Here is a 19,577-nt window from a genome sequence, read left to right as displayed (position 1 = left end):
TTTACTAGGTCTACTCTGTATTTCTTAAAAACTGTCCTTTGAAAAAGAGGCAGAAGATAAGCATTGGCCATTATTGCTGAGGGCCATGGAAATACAACACATGATGTTTCCCATGGTAGTACAGGTTTAACGTTGCACATCTGAAGGTTGGATGTTCCTTAGTTTTGTCCATGAACTCTTCCAGAACTCACAGCTTCACACCCGCGACAGGCTTCTGGGAGTGGGTGACAGACTGTCAGTAGTCCCACTCAGTCCCTTCCCAGACACGTGCAAGGGGCCTGGGCCACAGTCATCAGAAAGCCACTCGCAGTCTGTGACAGATTGTCCACTGTACGTCTCTGAGCGCCCCTCCCACCCATCATGCTGAAGAATGGCTGTCCTAACAGGGTAATGGAGGAAAGGCCTGTAACAGTCACCCTTAGGGTGTGAGGGTAAAACAGAGCCACAGCAAAAACTGGGGCCAAGTTGCATTTCCCTCCAGAGGGTGATAAAATATATTGAAGACAACAAGAGGAGCAAGATAGCAGAACGATGAAGAATAGGAAAATACATCAAAATTATGAACAAAATCCATTTAAAAGAAGAGAGAGATTCTACAATAGAGAAAGAAATTTTTAATTTCTTTTCACATTAAACAGTGTTTACCACAATCGGTCAAGATGACTTCATAAAACTAAGGAAAAAGTTTGTTATGAAAAAAACGTCACTGAATGCAAACGGTGATGTTAGCTACCGCATTTTTCATGGTAAGATACAACTTATCTTAGAAAGTAAATAATTCAGACTGAGGGACATGCTGAGCTTTTACTAAACAAAGCTGTTGCTGCTGCCTGGACGGGGACTCCTAGAGGGAACCATGAGATGGAGACAGCAAGCACTGGGCAGGGCCCGAGAACCAGTCAGGCTGTATGTGCGGCACTGGATCTGCCCAGCCCTCACCTTTGGGTGCAAAAGCTGCTGTTTTTGGCCAAGGGACTTAATACAAGCCTTGGAAGCGATCAATCCTATCTGAAACCAGCAGCCAGTCCAAGGAGTTATTTTTAAAGGGACAGTTGAGTATTTTCACATACACACTATTAAGGCATCTAAATTTTTGGTGTTTTCAGTATATAATTTTACTGTTACTTTTTAAAAATTTTGTACAACTATGATATTAAGTGACATAATTCTTTCTCTATGAATGAACCAGTTTATCCCACTTGTCAAACTCTAAATTGAGGTCCTGTAAAATGGAAAAATATAATGTGGGAAATACAGAAAAAAAAAACATTTTGAAAACCGAGAGAATATTTAATCATCATAAAAATAACCATAATTAACTGACTGTCTTTAGGGGAAAAAAGGAGAGTAATTAGAATTAAAATAGGTATTAAAAATAATTACCAGTAGTTTGTCTTACAAAAGAACAGAGCCATAAATGGCTTAACTGTCCAATTAAGTAACTACCAGATTCTTCTGTCAACACCAACAGAATTCACATTTGAGCTAGTTAACAAAGCACAAAAATATTTAACATCTTCTGACTATAACACTTTAGTGAAAACAGAAGCTACATAATTCTATCCATTGTGTAATCACACACAAATTAACTAGATTAAATAGCAAAGATACACTGGGAATACTCCCCAAACCAAGAACAGAATATTAATTAAATGAATTTTAAAGATTCAGAAACAAAACTAGAAACCGTGGATGAGACAAAGCATTAACACTTAATAACCTAATTAAAACCTATAAAATGACCACCAAAATGCACTACATTATTTATTTAGTTTACATAAAGAATCTGTAAGTACAGGTTGCAGAAAGAAATGTTTAGTGCTATTTACATTCGTTTTAAAACTCTGCTCTATACAAACTTAACTCTGATCAGTATGAACAGTATCTTCGTAGATCTAGTGCATACAAAGCTTTTGTGTCAAAGCAAGAACAGTGAATAAAATAACCTGATTGCACTGAAACCAAGCGGACCGTGTGAACCCACCGACACGCAGGCTGTGAGGCTCGGACACTTCTGGCTAAGGACAGAACATAACGTCAGCCTGCAACTTCATTTTTAAAAAGGCTAAAGTTACTTATGTGGAATATTGTTCTATACACTACACGCCAATCTATATTTAGGTTATATAGTTAGGTATTTCATAAGTCTTTTATTAAATATATTCTACATATTATTTGTAATTTCACCCAGGAAGAATCGCTTCCCAGTGAAAAAAATATAAAATCTTTCATATTTTTACAGGTTTAGATGAAACTAGCTCATGCTTTAGTGCTGTGCACATTGTTTTTTAGCATATCAATCTTTAAATTATTGGTACAAAATAAATGAAGGGCATCCTTAATCACGTATGCCTTGAAAATCAGCTTTTGATTTTAATACAATTGCAAGCACTGATAACCCAATGCAGACTACATAAAGAAATAAAACTAGTCCTATGGAGATATGATTTTTGAATTATAGGAATTCATCTCAACTCTCTAATGAGTAAGCCTGACACTGGACGGCGTTACAGATGAGCAGTTATTAAGGAAAATTTCCATTTGCTGATATTCAAACACATAAAACGGATCAGTTGACGAGGTTTCCTCATGTCTGCACAGTAACGAAAGCCTTGGCGCGACAGGAGTCCCGCCCGCGCTAAGGCTCGGAGACGCACTCTCGCCCCTTTTTGTGCTGTCTGACCAGGCGCTCAGCTGCTGCAGCGTTCAAGTGCACATGCGGAGGGAGAACACCGGGGCCGTCAGCCCTCCGCTGAGCGCTTCCACAGCAGGCACGCTGTCTGGAGTTGTCATTAGTCGCTGGGAGCACAGTCACGCTCAGGGGGCATCCTGCGCCGGCGTGGTCACACGGCTGACGGTGGAGCACCCAGCATCTGCCTCTCCTTTCCAGCTCTTCCTCTCAGGATGGCCCAGTCACTAACTTCAGTAATTGCTGAGTGTATTCCAGTTGGAAATGTACATGAGCATTTCTAGGTACAATACAGTGTTAACAAAATCTCTGGATGAGGAAATAATGTCAGTCCTTTTTAGTGCAAACTGTATTTGGAATACTTGATTTGTTCTGGTGATGACAATTTTTGTGGCAGCAAACCAGTTTCCGCTCCAACAAGGGCTTGTTAATTCTGTCCCTGGATATCGACTGCATTTAAAAACCAATGTATTTTAAAATATATTTTAAAACTATGCAACAGAAACAATAAGACAAGAAATAAAAAATCATAGTGAAGAATGTTCCTGGTTCCTTTGAGTTTCATGAGAAAGGACGCCGGCCCTGTGTGTTAGGTCAGTTCTGGGGATGTGCAGGCAGCCAGCTTGGGAGGGCTCTGGAGCCCCGGGGGGCCGCTCCTGTCCCCTCAGCATGGCAGAGCCGCACCACTCACACCTGCCCTCAGCCTTACAGGATCACACAGCAGTTACTCTCGCCAGTCTTCTCCCGATTTCTTTGACCTGGGGAAAAACGAGAAAAGCTGTGAGTACCAAATCAAAATTCTGGTAGAACTAGAGGAACAGAAGTCAGGCATCAAGGACAGTGAGTGTTTCCTTTTGATAGTCACATTTTTAAAATTAGAAGGCTAATAAATTCTATTTTAACTTTGGCATTTTTCCAAAGTGGTTATCTGACAAGCTCTGGTCACAAACTATGAAAACTTCCTTTCCCAGGCCCAGTGTGGTAGGCTAGCGCCTAAAGTCCTCACTTTGCATGCACTGGGATCCCATATGGGTGCCAGTACGCATCCTGGCTGCTCCACTTCCCATCCAGCTTCCTGCCTGTGGCCTGGAAAAGCAGCAGAGGATGACCCAAAGCCTTGGGATTCTGCAGCCCCATGGGAGACCTGAAACAAACTCCTGGTTCCTGGCTTCAGTTCAGCTCAGCTGTGGTTCTTGAGGCCACTTGGTGAGTGAGTTGGCAGACAGAAGAGCTTTCTGTAAATCTGCCTTTCCAAAGATAATTTCCTTTCCCACAGAATTTCCAAAGAATCCAACCACTGTGAAATGCGTGTCTCCGTGCCCATGTGTCACTTCCCCAGCACACAGCTTACCTTGGGAGTTTGGCTCTGGCAGCGTCTCTCTGGCCACCAAATGCATCACTGTTGTTTTGCCAAAGGGAAGCTTTAATGCTACAAAAAGAACAGAAAAAAATAAACAAGCTATTGTATACACATTGATACACTGATCTATTAAAATCATCAATCAGCACCGAAATCATGTTAAAAGATCAGTTGCTTTTTGTATGATTTCCTCAACAGATTGAACTCAACAGACGGAGCGTCTCCTGTGCAAAACTAAATGAATATTTTTATATTCAGGCATAATGTTTACAATTTAAAAAACTCCTCTTCCCAGATAATGGCCATTAGCTTGATACAAACATCCATATTATTTAAAGAAGAGGACACAAGAAAATATCTAATTAGCTCATAACAGCAAATAATCTTTAAAAGAGGAATGTATACTTAATTTAGAAATAAAAAATGATAAATATAATTTTAAATAATTTCAACCTTCTACTCTTAGAAAATAATTTATTTGAAAAGGATAGATGAAAAGAATCACTGTGTTGGCATTGTTAATGATCACTACATTCCAATCAAGACCTTAAATGCTTTTTTCATTCACAATAAATATTCATTATGTCACAGTTCAGACACAGAGACGAAGCATATCTCCCATCTGAGCCACTGAAGTGAACACAGCTTCACTTTTTATAGTAAATCCTTGTTCTGTGCATAAATGGATTCAGTCTCTCACTTTAGAGTTGTTCCACAGCTGGGACGCTGCAGTCCTGACACCTCAAACTGCCTTCTCTTCAATGACTATCAACTTAAGGAAAGCTCCAGATCAAGATTTCGTTTTGTGACACCGTTTCATAGGCTCTGGGATTCCCCCAACCTCTCCAAAAAGCCCTCCCCCCACGGTGGATTGCTCCACATTGTTGCAATAGCATAGTTCAAGTCCAGTCATGATTCCTTCATTGCGGCCATGAACCATGCAGACAGTCCAGCATCTTATTGTCCAAATAAATTCAACAGTTTCTCGGGGAGCCCATCCCTGGTCTGAAAGTAGAGCTGGCAGAATATCATCCCCTCCAATGAAAAGCCACAACACAACTTCAACAACAATTTACAACATCATGACGTTAATTGACATGGTATTGAGTGACCAATGTTAGAAAATCCAAGTTCTTAACCACATCCTGTGACTACTTCATTGACGTTTCAATTTTAGTTTATACACAACCGGCTGCTATATGCCTTAAAATGGTTACAGGGTACTATTCAGCTGTCTTGTGTCTATTTTCATCTTTATATTTAGCTGTTTATACTATTGAAACATAATTTTTACTGAACTTCGTGAATTTTAGGATAGTCCAAACAGGCTTACAACTCAAATACGCCATGTGTTAGCAATTGAGGTGCAAAACAGTTTTAGGAGGGGTGTGCAGAAAAATCTCTTATACCCTAGTGAGGAGTAACTAGTCTTTGTGTCCTACCTGGTAAGGTATATGTGAGTCCAAGCTGTCCATTTCCTGTCTGGTTCCAAGCAGAAAGCTTTATTTTTAAATGGAAGTCATCTCTTAGAAGAGAGCAGCACTTTCTAGAACAGTGCCAACAATGCTATAAGTGAGTCTATCTGGAAATGCTGCATTGAGTGATACTGCCAGGAGTGTGCCTGCGTTCATCTACTCTAGAACTTGGGACATGGTGGGTTTCATCTCTGTCCCATGTGATGCCTGGGGGCCTGACTGAGTGAAGACTCAGCCCCAAACCTTGCAGATGTTTAGCATGTAAGCACTCAATGACTACACACTGAATGAATATAAATATTCTACCTCTAAGAAAAAATACTGTAACCCAGAGCCTATGAAACTGTGTCATATAATGAAATTAAAAAAAAATAAAAAATAGGGTAAATATTTCATTAGGTTCAGAAAAAAGAAAGTGAAACTATATTGAAACATGTATTTAAATAGCTTATTTCATTAGCCCACATATGTCCAATTATGTGAGTATATGTGAAATATACTTATTAAAAAAAATTCCCTGTATCTGGTGCAATGACTATATTGGTGAATTCTCCCCTTGCAGGTGCCGTGGTCCCACCGGGTATTGGTTCATGTCTTGGCAGCTCCACTTCCCATCTAGCTCCCTGCACCCATGTGGGAGAAGCAGAAGAAGCTCCTGGCTTCAGATCAGCTCAGTTCTAGCTGTTGCAGTCATCTGGGGAGTGAACCAGCAGATGGAAGGTCCATCTGTGTCTCCTTCTCTCTGGACATCTGCCTTTCCAGTAAAAATAAATAAATCTCTAAAACAACAAAACCAAAAAATATGTCTTACTGACAGCAGAAAATGCTCCCCTAAGGGGGCACTATTGAGCTACATTTCTCCAGTTACCCCTAAAGAACAATAACAGCTAACAGTTTCACCAAATGCTACTTGCTATTCTAAGGGATCCAAGTGTTCCAAATATATAAGCCAATTTGCCTCTCTCAATTTAGAAGGTGGGTGCTGTTCTAATTACATTTCACTGATGAGGCAACTGGCTGAGACACTGCCCAAGGCCACACAGCCAACAGGCAGGGAGTTAGCATACAACTTGAATAGTATGGCTCCCAAATCTGTTCTCCCACTCTCTTATAATCTCTTACTGTTGCTCTCATAAAGTCATTTATAATCATTCTCAAATAATTAGTAATTATAAAGTTGAAATCAAATGAAAACGAATCCCTCATTATTACATTTTAAAACCAATTATAAATTCTCCCAATTACGGTTTCTGGTTTTAACTTTAAATATTACATCTAAATTACATTATTCAAAAGCGCAATGAAATTATATTTATAAAGGAGTACATATGAACTCCCACTACACTGGCACAGCGCTCATTTCATAAAGTAGTACACACTTAGTGTTAAATTAGTTTAATAGAATGCAAACTATGAAAGAGTAAGCATGTCAACAGTCAGAATTCAGTTTGAATCTATTATTGTTTTAGTAAATGCAAAGGCACTAGTATTTAAAACCAAGAAACAATGCTTCATCACGGACCTTAAGCCCTATCACAAAGGTGTCTATTACCTCCCAATGTGACGTTTCCATGTAGAAATCGCCCCTGATAAATTAGTCGTAGAATATTTGGACTGCTGACTTGTTCTTCTTCCCAGTCTGAAAAGAATCCAGTGATCTGGTTAAGTGCATTTCAACATACAGTTAAGGTTTTACCCAACAAAAGACCTTCCCAAACATGAGGTACAGGTTGAGCATCCCTAAACTCCAAATCCAAAGTCAGAAACACTCAGAGAATCTGTGCTATTTTAAACACTGACCAGCCACTCAAAACGTTTCAATTATGGAACACTCTGAATTTTAGATGTTCACATTTGCTTTGTGTAAATATTCAAAAATCTGATAAAGTCTAGAAACTCTGAAAGCGTTTCTGTACCCAAGCCTTTTGGATCATGGTCACTACGCCCACAGCCAGTATGTCCACAGTCAGTGGGGCACTGGCTGCTTGTGACTCTCAGCAGGCAGTGCAGCAAGACTGAGTATCACTTTTTTTTTTTAAAAAAAGACATTTATGTTTATTTGAAAGGGAAATTTGACAGAGAAAGAGAGAAAAGAGATGAAAACAGGGAAGTTTTGTATCCTTTGGTTCCCCAAATGGCTGTAATAATCAGAGCTGAGGTGATCTGAAGCAAGGAGCCAGGAGCTTTTTCTGGGTCTCCCACACGGGAATGGGGGACCCAAACATTTGGGTCATCTTTCGTTCCTTTCCCAGGCGATAAGCAGAGAGCAGGATTGGAAGTGTGGCAGCAGGACCTGAACCAGTGTGCATATGCCATGCTGGCGCTAGCACAGGTGTTGGATTAGCCTGCTATACCACTGTGCTGGTCCCCTAGTCATTACTTCTTAAAGAATACCAAAGTACATCAAGTATATACTTTATATATATATTATTTATTTATATATCAAGTAATCTATAAGTTTAAAAGATGCAAATGAGTTAGGAAAAATTTAATCCTAATAAAAGACACACTAGTTGAATATTATTTTCAATTATCAATAATTAACACAGAATATAATCTAGTTTCTGTACCTGCTAAAATGCATATTCAAGGCTGGAACCAACAAGTTTAACAAAAATTTATAAATTAGCAGATTAATATTAAAAATATTTAAAAAATAAGTATTTACTTTAGCATAATGTTATTTTCTGATCTTTTTAAAGCCAACTAATAAACATAACTAGACACAATATTAGTTCACTTTACTCAAATGAAAACCCCTAGAAAAAATTTTAGAAGGTGTAACACAAATGAATCTAAGAAAGTATACATAGAAAATCTAAGGACAAACAGGTAGAATGGAAAACAAAATATTTAAACAGCATAGAACTTTATGGTATGGTAATACCATTCAATTAAAATGAGAGTTTAAGAACCCTGGGGTTACCACAGATTTCGAGTTGTATAATTTTCTTTTGGTTATACACAACAATTAGAATCCCACTGTCACACTCGTCAACAACTTTAATATGATGTTTGCTTCTCATAGAAGTTCTTACTAACTGCTGACATAAAAAGTTTAAAATATTACAAAAGCAGTGAGTGATAGCTGTATAGGCAGATGAAAGGATAGAAAAGGAAGTAGAGACTTCTGTTTTTGACTTTTTGAGTTTTCAAAATGATGAAAATGAATTTGATGAAATTACTGCCTGTTAGTGATTCAAGCAGAAACCGACAGAGGAAAATGAACTGGTTATTTTTTGCCCCAAATCCTGAGGCCTTTCTCCCTTTCCCCTCTTAAACACCTTATACCTTCTTGTCTCTCACTTTACCGTTCCTAGAGTTTCCCCATTCTAGAAAATCAGTTCAAAATAGGAATTACTGTGAATTTGCCACCTCCATAAACTGCCTAATAAAATATTTCTGATCAAGATGGAAACGTTTCATGACCATAAAAGTGAATGAGGGTAACTGTCCAATCCAGAGGGGGGAAGCAGTTAGTCCAACAGTATTTACAGAACTGCTGCAGAGACTTGGAGTCCTACAGCTTGCTGGTATCGCACTGTGCCGCAACCTCCACACGCTGCACTGGTTGACGCTGTCTCTGCCTCTCTCCAAGGATATGAAACTGGGAGAGGCCTGCAAGACGAGCTGACAGAAGGAATTTTCATGCGTTACTAGCATACACCCAGTAACAGCTATACTATGACTTCTATCAGCCCATATTTCTACTAGACTGCCCTAAGGTTTGCTAACGAAAATTAACTCCTTATAAGGGTACATTTCAAAAAGTATTATATCTGTTAGCTGCATCCTTGTTATTAGTATCAACATTCACATTTGCTGATCTTTAGCACTTTATACAACATAGCAAACCTACATGTTTAATTTAGCCACTGCATATAAAATCACTTCTTATCTTTTATAGACTCTAAAATTGCCGAGTAGATTTGGCAAACGGAGTTAAGACTGAAGATTTTTCATGTTAATAGTAACTAACACAATTAATAACACTGATAATACACTGTATTCATTTTAGAATCTGCACTTGATTCTTCACTTACCATTAATCAGAACATTTTTAGTAATTAGAACTAATTTTATGTTAAATGATTATGAAAGGGAAAGTTTTTTCTAAACTCAAATTAGAATACTGCCCAAAAAATTTTTCTACAATATCCATGTATCAAGTTATCTGCCCTCCTTCTCCTCCAAAATTCCATGAAAATAAACTCACATCATACTTAGCAAAGTATCACTCCTATTTGAAAATGCTTTCCATACTGATAGTTTTCCTGCCATGATTATCAAGAATATGCAACATCCTAGCACCTCAGATATATGATCGACTTTAGTTTTTTGAAACTCCTTGCTCTGTGAATTTCTCTTCATTACCAATGGGAAGGAAACCGCCTGATTCAAAGTATTTGTCCAAATCAGGGTTTCTTAAATGAACAGAGATATGCACTTTGGGTCTGTAGGTCTTCATCAAGATTTTTTTAGAGGTGTTTTCATTTTAATAATATTTGGAAGAAATTATCTGGATTTCCAATAATTACTTTATAATTCCCTGCAGCCTTGACATTGTGTGCCCATGAACACATCAGGTTTTTGATTGTGCTGGTGCTGAGCAGCCAGCACTTTTTTAATTGTCAGGAGGCTAATGAGGAAAGAACAGAGGTTCATTTACCACATAAATTGTAAGAGAAGACTGAATGGCAATGTGTATACTGTGTGAATGGCAGTTTTGTTGTGACTCTAGATAACTGAGTCATCACACACCATGCAGAAGCACAGGCACACCAAGAACAGCAGCATTCATGGTGCCAGCACTGTGCAGTCTTTGGAAAAAACGCACTATCTGGAAAGTAAATGTTAATTCTAATATTATCAGTTTTCAAGTCATAGTTGAATTTCTTTTTTTTAATTTTTAAGTTAAAAATTTTCTTTTACTTGAAAGAGTTACATAAAGAGAGGGAGAGACAGAGAGCGATCTTCCATCTGAAGGTTTGCTCCTCAAAAGGCAGCAATGGCCACTGCTGAGGTGATGCGAAACCGGGAGCCAGGAGCTTTCTCTGAGTCTCCCTTATAGGAGCAGGGGCCCAAGCATTTGGGTGGTCCTCTGTTGCTTTCCCAGGCCATAAGCAGGGAGCTAGACGGGAAGTGGGGCAGCTGGGGCCAGAATTCGTGCCCAAATGGGGTACTGATGTGACAGAGTATTGGCTTGCTACGTTATCATGCCAGCCCTATAATTGCATTTCTTTACAGAACCGTTTTAGTTTCATGGGCTATAGTTTTAATTGGGCTTTCTGTTTCTACATTTAAAGTGACACATTATAGGAAAAGCAAGTCACTGCTAGGGAACCTGAAAGAGCCTCTTTCCACTATAATGTCTCCATGTATTATTCAAGGTCGAGAAACACTGGTCTAATCTGATTCATTGTCTGTATACTGCCTTGTTAAAAAAAGAAAACAAATCTTGTCCTTCAAAAGTTCAAACTGCCTCTACTAATAAAGTCAAGTGAAATTAGCTCTAGGAGTCAGAGCCCTAATGGTATATGGCATAAAAAGGGTCAAAGAGACACGTGAAGAAGTTCAAAGGAAAAGGAAAGCACAAGTTCATTTCAGGGAGGCAGGTCAGAGCTGGCACATCGAAAACAGGTGCAAGAAACAGCACCACATACATGCCCTCAATCCCTGCTGCAGACACTGGCCTGGGAATGGAAAACAAAAAGGGACCGTACTGCTTCATGACATTTTCGGAGTGCAGAGAATATGAAATGACATGAATTAGAGATTAACTTAGTCTCAAAGCTTAACTTTAAGTAAGTTACATACACAGTAGACCAATGAGAAGCTATCAGAAGCTGTGAGAGACACCTTTTCTTTCCCTTCAGGTTTTGATGTATGAAGGGGGTGTAAATGTAAGTATATGTGCATTACCTATTTTGCATTTTGCTGTTTAGATAATGCTTTGCATTTTCATTTGAACAGTTCCAAGGCAAACAAAACACAACAGGTGCTTTGTGCTCTGGGCTCCTTTTAATTTGGAGTGAGATAGCTGGCACAAAATAAAGGGAATTTAGACATGCAGTGATCTCCTAGGACTGTAGGCCTTCCACTCTCACTTCCATTGTTTTTCTACATAATTTTCCCCCAAAATACTGATGAAACAACATAGTGTATAAATAACGAACTATTCATTTTCAAAAGAAAAACCGCACTCACCCATTGGCCAATTGTCATACACATGCTTTGCAATGTCAGAAGCAGAATCGTTAGGTGAAAACAGGAACTCTTTCGTTTTTCCGCTTACCAAGATGAGGCGCAAATTTATCTGAAAGAAGACAGTGATTCATTTAGTATAAATCCCAGAAGTTTTTAAGGCAGAAAACAATGATTCATAGGTTTTTCACTTCAATCACATTCCAAATATTATCAATGTCATTTGGGTTTTTTTTTTATTCATTTTCTATAAGGCTTTTTTTTAATAGAGAGTGATATCTTATGACTTCATTTTCCACTATGTATATTTGTGGCAAAAGCATCTGCTATAATAAAAGAGCAATATAACTACCCAGAATACACACTACTACCCTGAAAATATATATTCTACTGAAAAAAGTATTGACTTTGTACATCTCATCCTAAAAAGATATATGCAGCTAGTAAGTTTTATTCAACCTTTTACCTTTGAAAATTATACAAACTCCAACCAAATTAACCAGCAACTAGAAATTATTTTATCATCCTTATTTGAGGAACCAACATAGTAGCTCCCTTACCAACAATTACACAATTAAACAGTTTATGTTTTCAGTAATTAGGTAGGGAATATAGAACAAAGGACATAAACTTACCCTCATAGAAAATTGTAAGGAAAATAAGATTTGTCATGCTTGAAGCCCACTGGGTTCACAATTTCAAGTAAATATTCACTTACACCACCCTCAACATATTTTCTAAAATCCTTCACTTTTTAATTTTTACTTGCCATTACTGTTATTTTTAAAAACTATCTCATCAATTCATTTCTCTTTAAGTCACAGAAACACAGTGTGGTTTACTACAGCTCTGGGCCTCTCCTCAAAGTATAAAGGAGACCTTATGAGAGGCTGAGCCCCAGTGCTATCAATCTACCCTCGTGCCTTTTTATAAAGAGCAGCAAATGTCACCACAGCAGCTCAGCTGTGCCCGGCCCAGGTTACACCCACGTTCTCTTCTTCAGTGACCAACACTGTTTTTCTGATAAAAAAATACCAGAAAATCTTTTAAGATGCCAGAGTCTACAATAAATAAACTGGGATCTGCTGCAGAATCAACTAGACAGGAAGGTCAAGAGCAATGCCTGAGTATTATCACTTTGAACACATAGTAAAAGTTACATAAAGTGTCTGCACCAGAAATAAACAGCTTTGCCTTCAGTGGAATGCCACTGGACTCCATCTACCATGAAAGGAATTGGGTTCCTGCTGTCTTTTAAATGTATAGACACTTCATTAAAACTCATTTAAAAGAAAAAAGAATCTATATTCCAAGAGACACATCCAGTAAGAATTTCTTGCTGTTTTTTTCTAATCAATGTCAAAGTATACCAAGGAGTTCAATATGGGAAGGGCTCTGATAAAATCACAATGCTGTAAAATAATAGGATCCAGAAACTATGTGTGTTCCATCTGAACAAGCTCAAGTAGCAGTATGCAAAAATGATTAAACTATAAATAAATTAAAAATGTTTTATTTCCTATGGCAAATAATAAATGATTTTTCAAAGTGCTCAACATTTATGCAACACAATTCCAGTTTTAGTTCTCATAATATTATTCATGGCTATCTCCTTATTCATAAATATCAATAAAGATTTATTAGGCTCCAAGCTTATATCTTTTAATGGCTTCAAACTACTGCAGAAAGCAATCATTAATGCCCAAGGAATTTTGATACCCTCTCTAATGGTCTGATCATACACACTTATTTAGCCAGGGGAAAATAGTGATTAAATTCAAGCTTTTTAAGAGTTATGTAAATGATATGAAATTAGTATTTTGGGAGACAGTTTAAGTTTAAAATTAATCTCCTTTGCAGGCTGGCACTATGGTGTGGTAGACTAAACTTATGCCTGCGGTGCTAGCATCCCATGTGGATGCCAGTTCATGTCCTGGCTGCTCCACTTCCATCCAGCTCCCTGCTTATGGCTTCGGTAAAGCAGAAGAGGGTGGTTAAAGCCCTCCTGGCTCTTGGCTTTAGACCAGCTCAGCTCTGGCCACTGCAGCCATATGGGGAGTGAACCAGTGGATGGACAATCTATCTCTGTCTCTCCTTTTCTAACTCTTTCAAATAAAAATAAAAATAAATCTTAATATTCTTTGGACTCTTTTATTTAAAAATAATGAAGTAATAGTCTTCAGAACCTATAAACAACACTAAAGCATATTTTTAATTTTTCCCAATGTCCCTGAATATAAAAATTTAAAAATGACAGTGATTCCTATCACAGGAATCTAAGCTGGTGTTAGGCAACAGGAGATATTAGTTTAGGGACAAGATATCCACAATATATTACATGAGAGAAAGCCAACTGTCTAGTCATTACTGACTGGTGTCCTCTAAACGGCTGTATGTTGAAGCTCAACCCATCAAAATGTAAGTTTTTAAGGTTCTTCATGGGGGTGCTAATCTCCCCTTAACTCTTTTAAAATAAGATTTATTTAAGGTTCTATAAGAAGGATAGGGATGCTAATTTCCACCCTAACCTTCCACAAAACTTAATTCTCTGCTACCTGTGAGGATGACCCAGCGAGAAGGGAGCCACCGTCAATCCCTAGAAGAATTGGACCTGTGGGCTGCCAGGAACCAGAACTATGAGATAAACACCTCCATTATTTAAATCTAGTCTATGAAGTTTTGTTATGGCAGCTTGAGTTGACTAACATAGAAAACAATTAAGTAAGAAATCTCGGACTTCCTTTAGGCTGGGAAACAGCTTTTGATAAACCAGAAACTAGATCCAAAAACATTGTAGATTAAGCTACTGTGTTTTAAAGCTCTTCAATTGTACTAAGATATTCGTGGGTTGGGAGACAACCTGTTTACTTAACAGAGCAAGACAAAATTTAATTTTACCATAATTTCTATATTATAAGACCACCCCCCCATCTTGTTTTAATGATATCCTATATAAAGTAATCGGTATTCCCTGTTGCCAGAATGTTAATTATTACAACTTTGTTTCCTGTCTCCCTGTTATATCAGTTCATAAGTTTATATATTTGTATTAAATAAAAGTGCTACTAACAATTTAAAAAATCTAAAGCACAGTGTTTTAGATATACTTTAGTATGAATCTTTTTCTTCCCCTCATCTCTATTCACATATACACACACACACCCCAAAGTCTAGAAGATGTACCAGACACTAACAGTAGTTACAGCTGCATTTAAGCTGGATTCTAGTGTCTTCTTTATGTATTTTTAATATTTGCCATTTGCTTCATTAAATGTGCAAAAAGACTGTAACACTATTTCAAAGAGTATCCTTTAGTCATTTCAGAACATTTTTCATATAGCGTTAATATATCAGGATGAACTTCCAAAGCAATTTAGCCATTTTCTTGAGTAGATATTAACCATGAGAATATAAAAGAAAAAAAAGCAAACCATACCAACTGAACAAACAGCTCACCATGGTGACAGGTGTTCATAATGTGACTGGGTCATGCACGTGTCCTGGGGACACACGGTATACAGGGAAATCTCAGTTTCTTCCTCACAATTTTGCTGTGAAACCTCAAACTGCTCTAAAATAAAGTCCCAGGCCCGGTGCAATGGCGCAGTGCTTAAGGTCCTCGCCTTCCACAACCAGGATACTATATGGGCACCGGTTCTAATCCCGGCAGCCCCGCTTCCCATCCAGCTCCCTGCCTGTGGCCTGGGAAAGCAGTCGAAGATGTCCCAAAGCCTTGGGACCCTGCACCCGTGTGGGAGACCCGGAAGAGATTCCTGGTTCCCGGCTTCGGATCGGCGCAGCACCAGCTGTTGTGGCCACCTGGGGAGTGAATCATCGGACGGAAGATCTTCCTCTCTGTCTCCTCTCTGTATATCCACCTTTCCAATAAAAATTAAATAAATCTTAAAAATAAAATAAAATAAAATAAAGTCCCCCCCCTTTTTAAAAGTAAAACCTAGGGGAAATATAATCACAATATTTTAATATGAAGTTACAAGTTTGCGAATCCTCCAAACCTAAGCTAGGCTGTCTTTTCTAGAAGTCTGGCTGAAAGAATTTTCTCTGGACATTCCCAATTCCTCTAACTTCCTCTCATAAAACTTAAAAACAAACACTACAGACACATACTTCTCCATTACACCTATCTGGATTTATGCTGCAAGGCTCTCAGCATTTCCTGATTTGAAAACGGACACATGGCACTGGTCCTGATGAAAGGGAAATACATAATTCCTTCTGTGTGCTGGCAGGCTTCACATCCAGGACCCCCTCTGGCCCCAGCAAACAGCTGAGTTAGTAACTTATGGTGAAGGTCAAAAGCGGCTTTAGGCGATAAAAGGAGAGTATAGAGCAGGTAAGATTTTTAAAAACTTCTCAGAGGGAAGCTGACGAGCCCTACAATTCTAACAGTAAGTCAGAAAAAGCCTAAACCTACCAACTGATCAAGTCAGGCAGTTAAAGCTATCTGAAACGAACAAAGTCTGTTTAGCAAAGAAGCTTGCATTCACATTACAAAGAGGAACAATATACTCATGATATTAATCTGTTGAGTGAAACCACTTTCACAGCCACTTTCGGTGCCTGGTACGTACCAGCTGGTTAACCTATTTGTTGACTTTTGGTTTCTGTCTCAAAGAGCAAGTGGCAGTACAGTTTGGAAAAGTCCACGTTAATGCTTTAAATTCTGGCTTCAGAGTTACAATGAGTAACCAGTGTTATTGGGAAGGGACAACAATAAAAGGGAAGTGACAATAATTTTGTAGTGATGCTGCAGACAGGTCATACATGTAAATAACCAAATCTTTAATCTTTAATTTGCTGAGTTCTAGATCTTTATAATCTGCATCATGCCACAGTTATTCTAAAGGCTATCATTTCTGAAAGCATTTTGAAAAGCAAAATTCTGAGTTACCATATTAAGACATATATCCATGTTATATACTGTATATTATATAAGGTCAATTATGTCCATATCTATTTCTATAGATATAGACAGCCTCATTTTCAAAGCAGGACAAACACTGGGTTGTTCTCATGGAAGGTCAGACTGGTTTTGACTTGACCTACACATCTCCTGAAACACACTGGCTCCTCCATCAGAAACATGAATTTACCTCAGAATTCAATTGCTAAGTGTATCTTAGGACTGTAATATCAATGCGGAAAAACTGACTTCCTCTAATTTCTTCTAGAAGAAAGCTTGAAAGCAATCACCCAGACATTTAGATTCTCTGCTGGTCATCAGTTAACCGTTTCTCTTTGATAAGCAGAATCTCCTCAGGCTCATTTGGGGAATTATGTCAATTATACTTCTTCACAGTAAAAGCTGGGCAACTTCCATAAATATAAGCTAGTTCCTTATTAAATATTAAATATCTATTATTTAAATATTTATTAATGAAAGATCTTTTTACATCCTTGAAGCTAAGCAAAATAAACCAACTAATAAACTACATGTAATAACCTCTGCTTCTGGGACTTTCTACATAACAGTAGTATAAGCCTTACACATACCTTAAAATGATAAACTTCGAATACATAACTTGTCAAAAAAGAAAACTGCTAATCATGACTCTGAATGATCTGGTAAGAGATGGAACTTGTGTTACTTAATAAAATTCCCAAGAGATGATATTTAGATCTTTGGCATGAACCTTACGTCTTTCATAATTACTTTCAAGGCAAAACAAATCTAAAGAGGACTATTAGTGAAGAGTGGTCCTGATCATTTCCTGTAAGACCAACAGGAGCCGGAATGCTCCAGTGTATGTAATTTCCAGTTTATAAAAGCTTTCACTCAAATTTCCATTTCTATTTGACAGATGATATCTATTTAGTGAATCTCATCTAGGACTTAATTCACACAGCAATTTGTTTTTAATTGGTCAGAGTGGAAAAATGAGAAGGAAAGAAGGAGAATGGAAGGTGGAACAGTCTTTGGGAATAAAGCAAACAGGGCGATAGAGCAAGCCTTTCAGAAGAGACAAATAGCACTCCTTCTCACCAAGAAACCAACACATCAAACAGAAAAAGAACTCCCACTTCTCTTCTGAGAGTCCTTAAGATAAGTACTGGCTTTACCCCCTTCCTCAAGGCTTCCTCATGGAAAAACGACCCAGAGAAGCAGCTCCACACAAGCAGCACTTGTTCCTGCTGTTTTGTGCAAATGGCAGTAACAAGTGGTAATTGGGAAAGAGGTGGTTTGTTCTTCCCCAATCAATTTTTTAAACCCTCAACTGATAGGACAGCTTATTGAGGCCTGCAGAGGACATCTGGTACCAAAGCGGAGGATGGAGAACAGAACAAACTGGACAGCTCTCCCAGCCAAGAATGGACAGCAAGTATCAGGACAAAGGGAGATTCTAAGGTGTATTACGTCAGCCAATGAATTGCATCACAGAAGAATTTCCTCAGCCTTGGAGTAACAAAATCAATGGCATTTCAGAACTATCAAAACCACTTAATCAGTCCCCTTGGAACATGCTTCACATCAGGGATCCTGGGATGACATTGGGTGGCCGTTCCCCATCCCCAGGTACTGATGTAGTTAGGATGGTGGATGCAGCTTCTTCCCCTCTCTCTCCCTTTCTTCCAGATACAGGAAGAAGAAGAAAAAGAAGAAAAAAAAAAAAAATGGAAAAAATTGTCTCATCCGCTTTTCCCTATTCCTCAACCTTTGCCACTCTAATCAATGGTCCACATAGTGGTCTTTAACTATGAAAACGTCATCAAAAATAAAACTTAAAAAGAAAAAAAAGGAAAAAACCCTCAACTTGGAGATGGCCCCATGGCTCAATAGGCTTATCCTTTACCTTGTGGCACCCACACTCCATATGATATCAGTTTGTGTCCTGGCTGCTCCGCTTCCCATCCACCTTCCTGCACATGGCCTGGGAAGGAAGCAGAGGATGGCCCGGTTCTTGAGACCCAGCACTCATGTGGAAGACCTGAGTGAGGCTACGGCTCAAGGCTTTGGATCCTCAGCTCTGGGCATTGCGACCATCTGGGGAATGAACAGTGTCTGCAAGCTCTGTCTCTCCTTTCTGTGAATCTGTCCTCCCAATAAATATTTAAAAATCTTTTTTTTAAAAAAAAAGACATTTCAAAATCAAAACATACAGCTTCAAAAATTGTAAGGCATTTAGTGCCCAGGACATGGTAAGTGCATAATTAGTTAGCCATTATTACAAATTATATATCATCACTATAACAACTGCCAATTGAGAAAACCACATAACACTATAAAATACTCTAAGTATTTTATAATGCACAGCTAGCTTAAAGTAAGCTTGGAAAACTTTGACCAAATCCATGAGAACAATCGCAATATATTTTCTTGTGAGTTCTTGCAAATTATTCTTAAAAATTCTAACTTTTACAAGTTTTAAATCCTATCAAGACATGAAAGAAACTGGTTCTAAAATGAAATTATAGTTCTGTATCTCTCTGAAAACTGCATTTTGGATACTAACCAGCTGTTTTAATGCATTACCAATATGGAAAGAAAGCAGACTAATTTCCTATAGGTACTATCAACTAAATAACAAATGTGGACCAAACCAAAGTACTCTCCCTGGGACACAGTGTTTGTATCTAGCGAAACCTCTGTTTTGAGGAGGAGTTCTTGGTCTCACGGCTCACTAAATTAAGAGCAACTGCTGCCTCAGTACACCTTTTTCTGAAGTACTGAGCCTGATTCACCAGAACTGCAGACACTAAAGTAACATTGGGATAAAAAGGACTGATCAAGAAATAGATGACCCTTCATCCTGACTTTCATTAATGGGAATGTGATGATGAAACTTCTACAGGTAGAATGGCCAGAAGTCATGGGGAAGAAAACTCCTAC

General features: G+C 38.3%; 1 protein-coding gene across 1 annotated transcript in view; it reads right to left on the bottom strand.

Annotated features, from left to right (window-relative positions):
* Positions 1-594: 594 nt before the first annotated feature.
* The window catches only part of UBL3 (ubiquitin like 3), a 61,421-nt gene continuing 42,438 nt past the window's right edge, over positions 595-19,577 (bottom strand). Inside the window, exons 2-5 of the mRNA XM_040979835.1 lie at positions 11,732-11,840; positions 7,077-7,163; positions 4,041-4,118; positions 595-3,447 (exon numbers count right to left, since the gene is read on the bottom strand). Coding sequence (XP_040835769.1) covers positions 3,395-3,447; positions 4,041-4,118; positions 7,077-7,163; positions 11,732-11,840 — 327 coding nt within the window. The 3' untranslated portion in view covers positions 595-3,394. The remainder of the gene's footprint in view (positions 3,448-4,040; positions 4,119-7,076; positions 7,164-11,731; positions 11,841-19,577) is intronic.

The sequence above is a fragment of the Ochotona curzoniae genome, unplaced genomic scaffold, assembly GCF_017591425.1.
Source record: "Ochotona curzoniae isolate NIBS_2020 unplaced genomic scaffold, NIBS_Ocur_1.0 contig_3332, whole genome shotgun sequence".
NCBI classification, from domain to species: domain Eukaryota; kingdom Metazoa; phylum Chordata; class Mammalia; order Lagomorpha; family Ochotonidae; genus Ochotona; species Ochotona curzoniae.
This window is presented reverse-complemented; position numbering and strand designations above follow the sequence as displayed.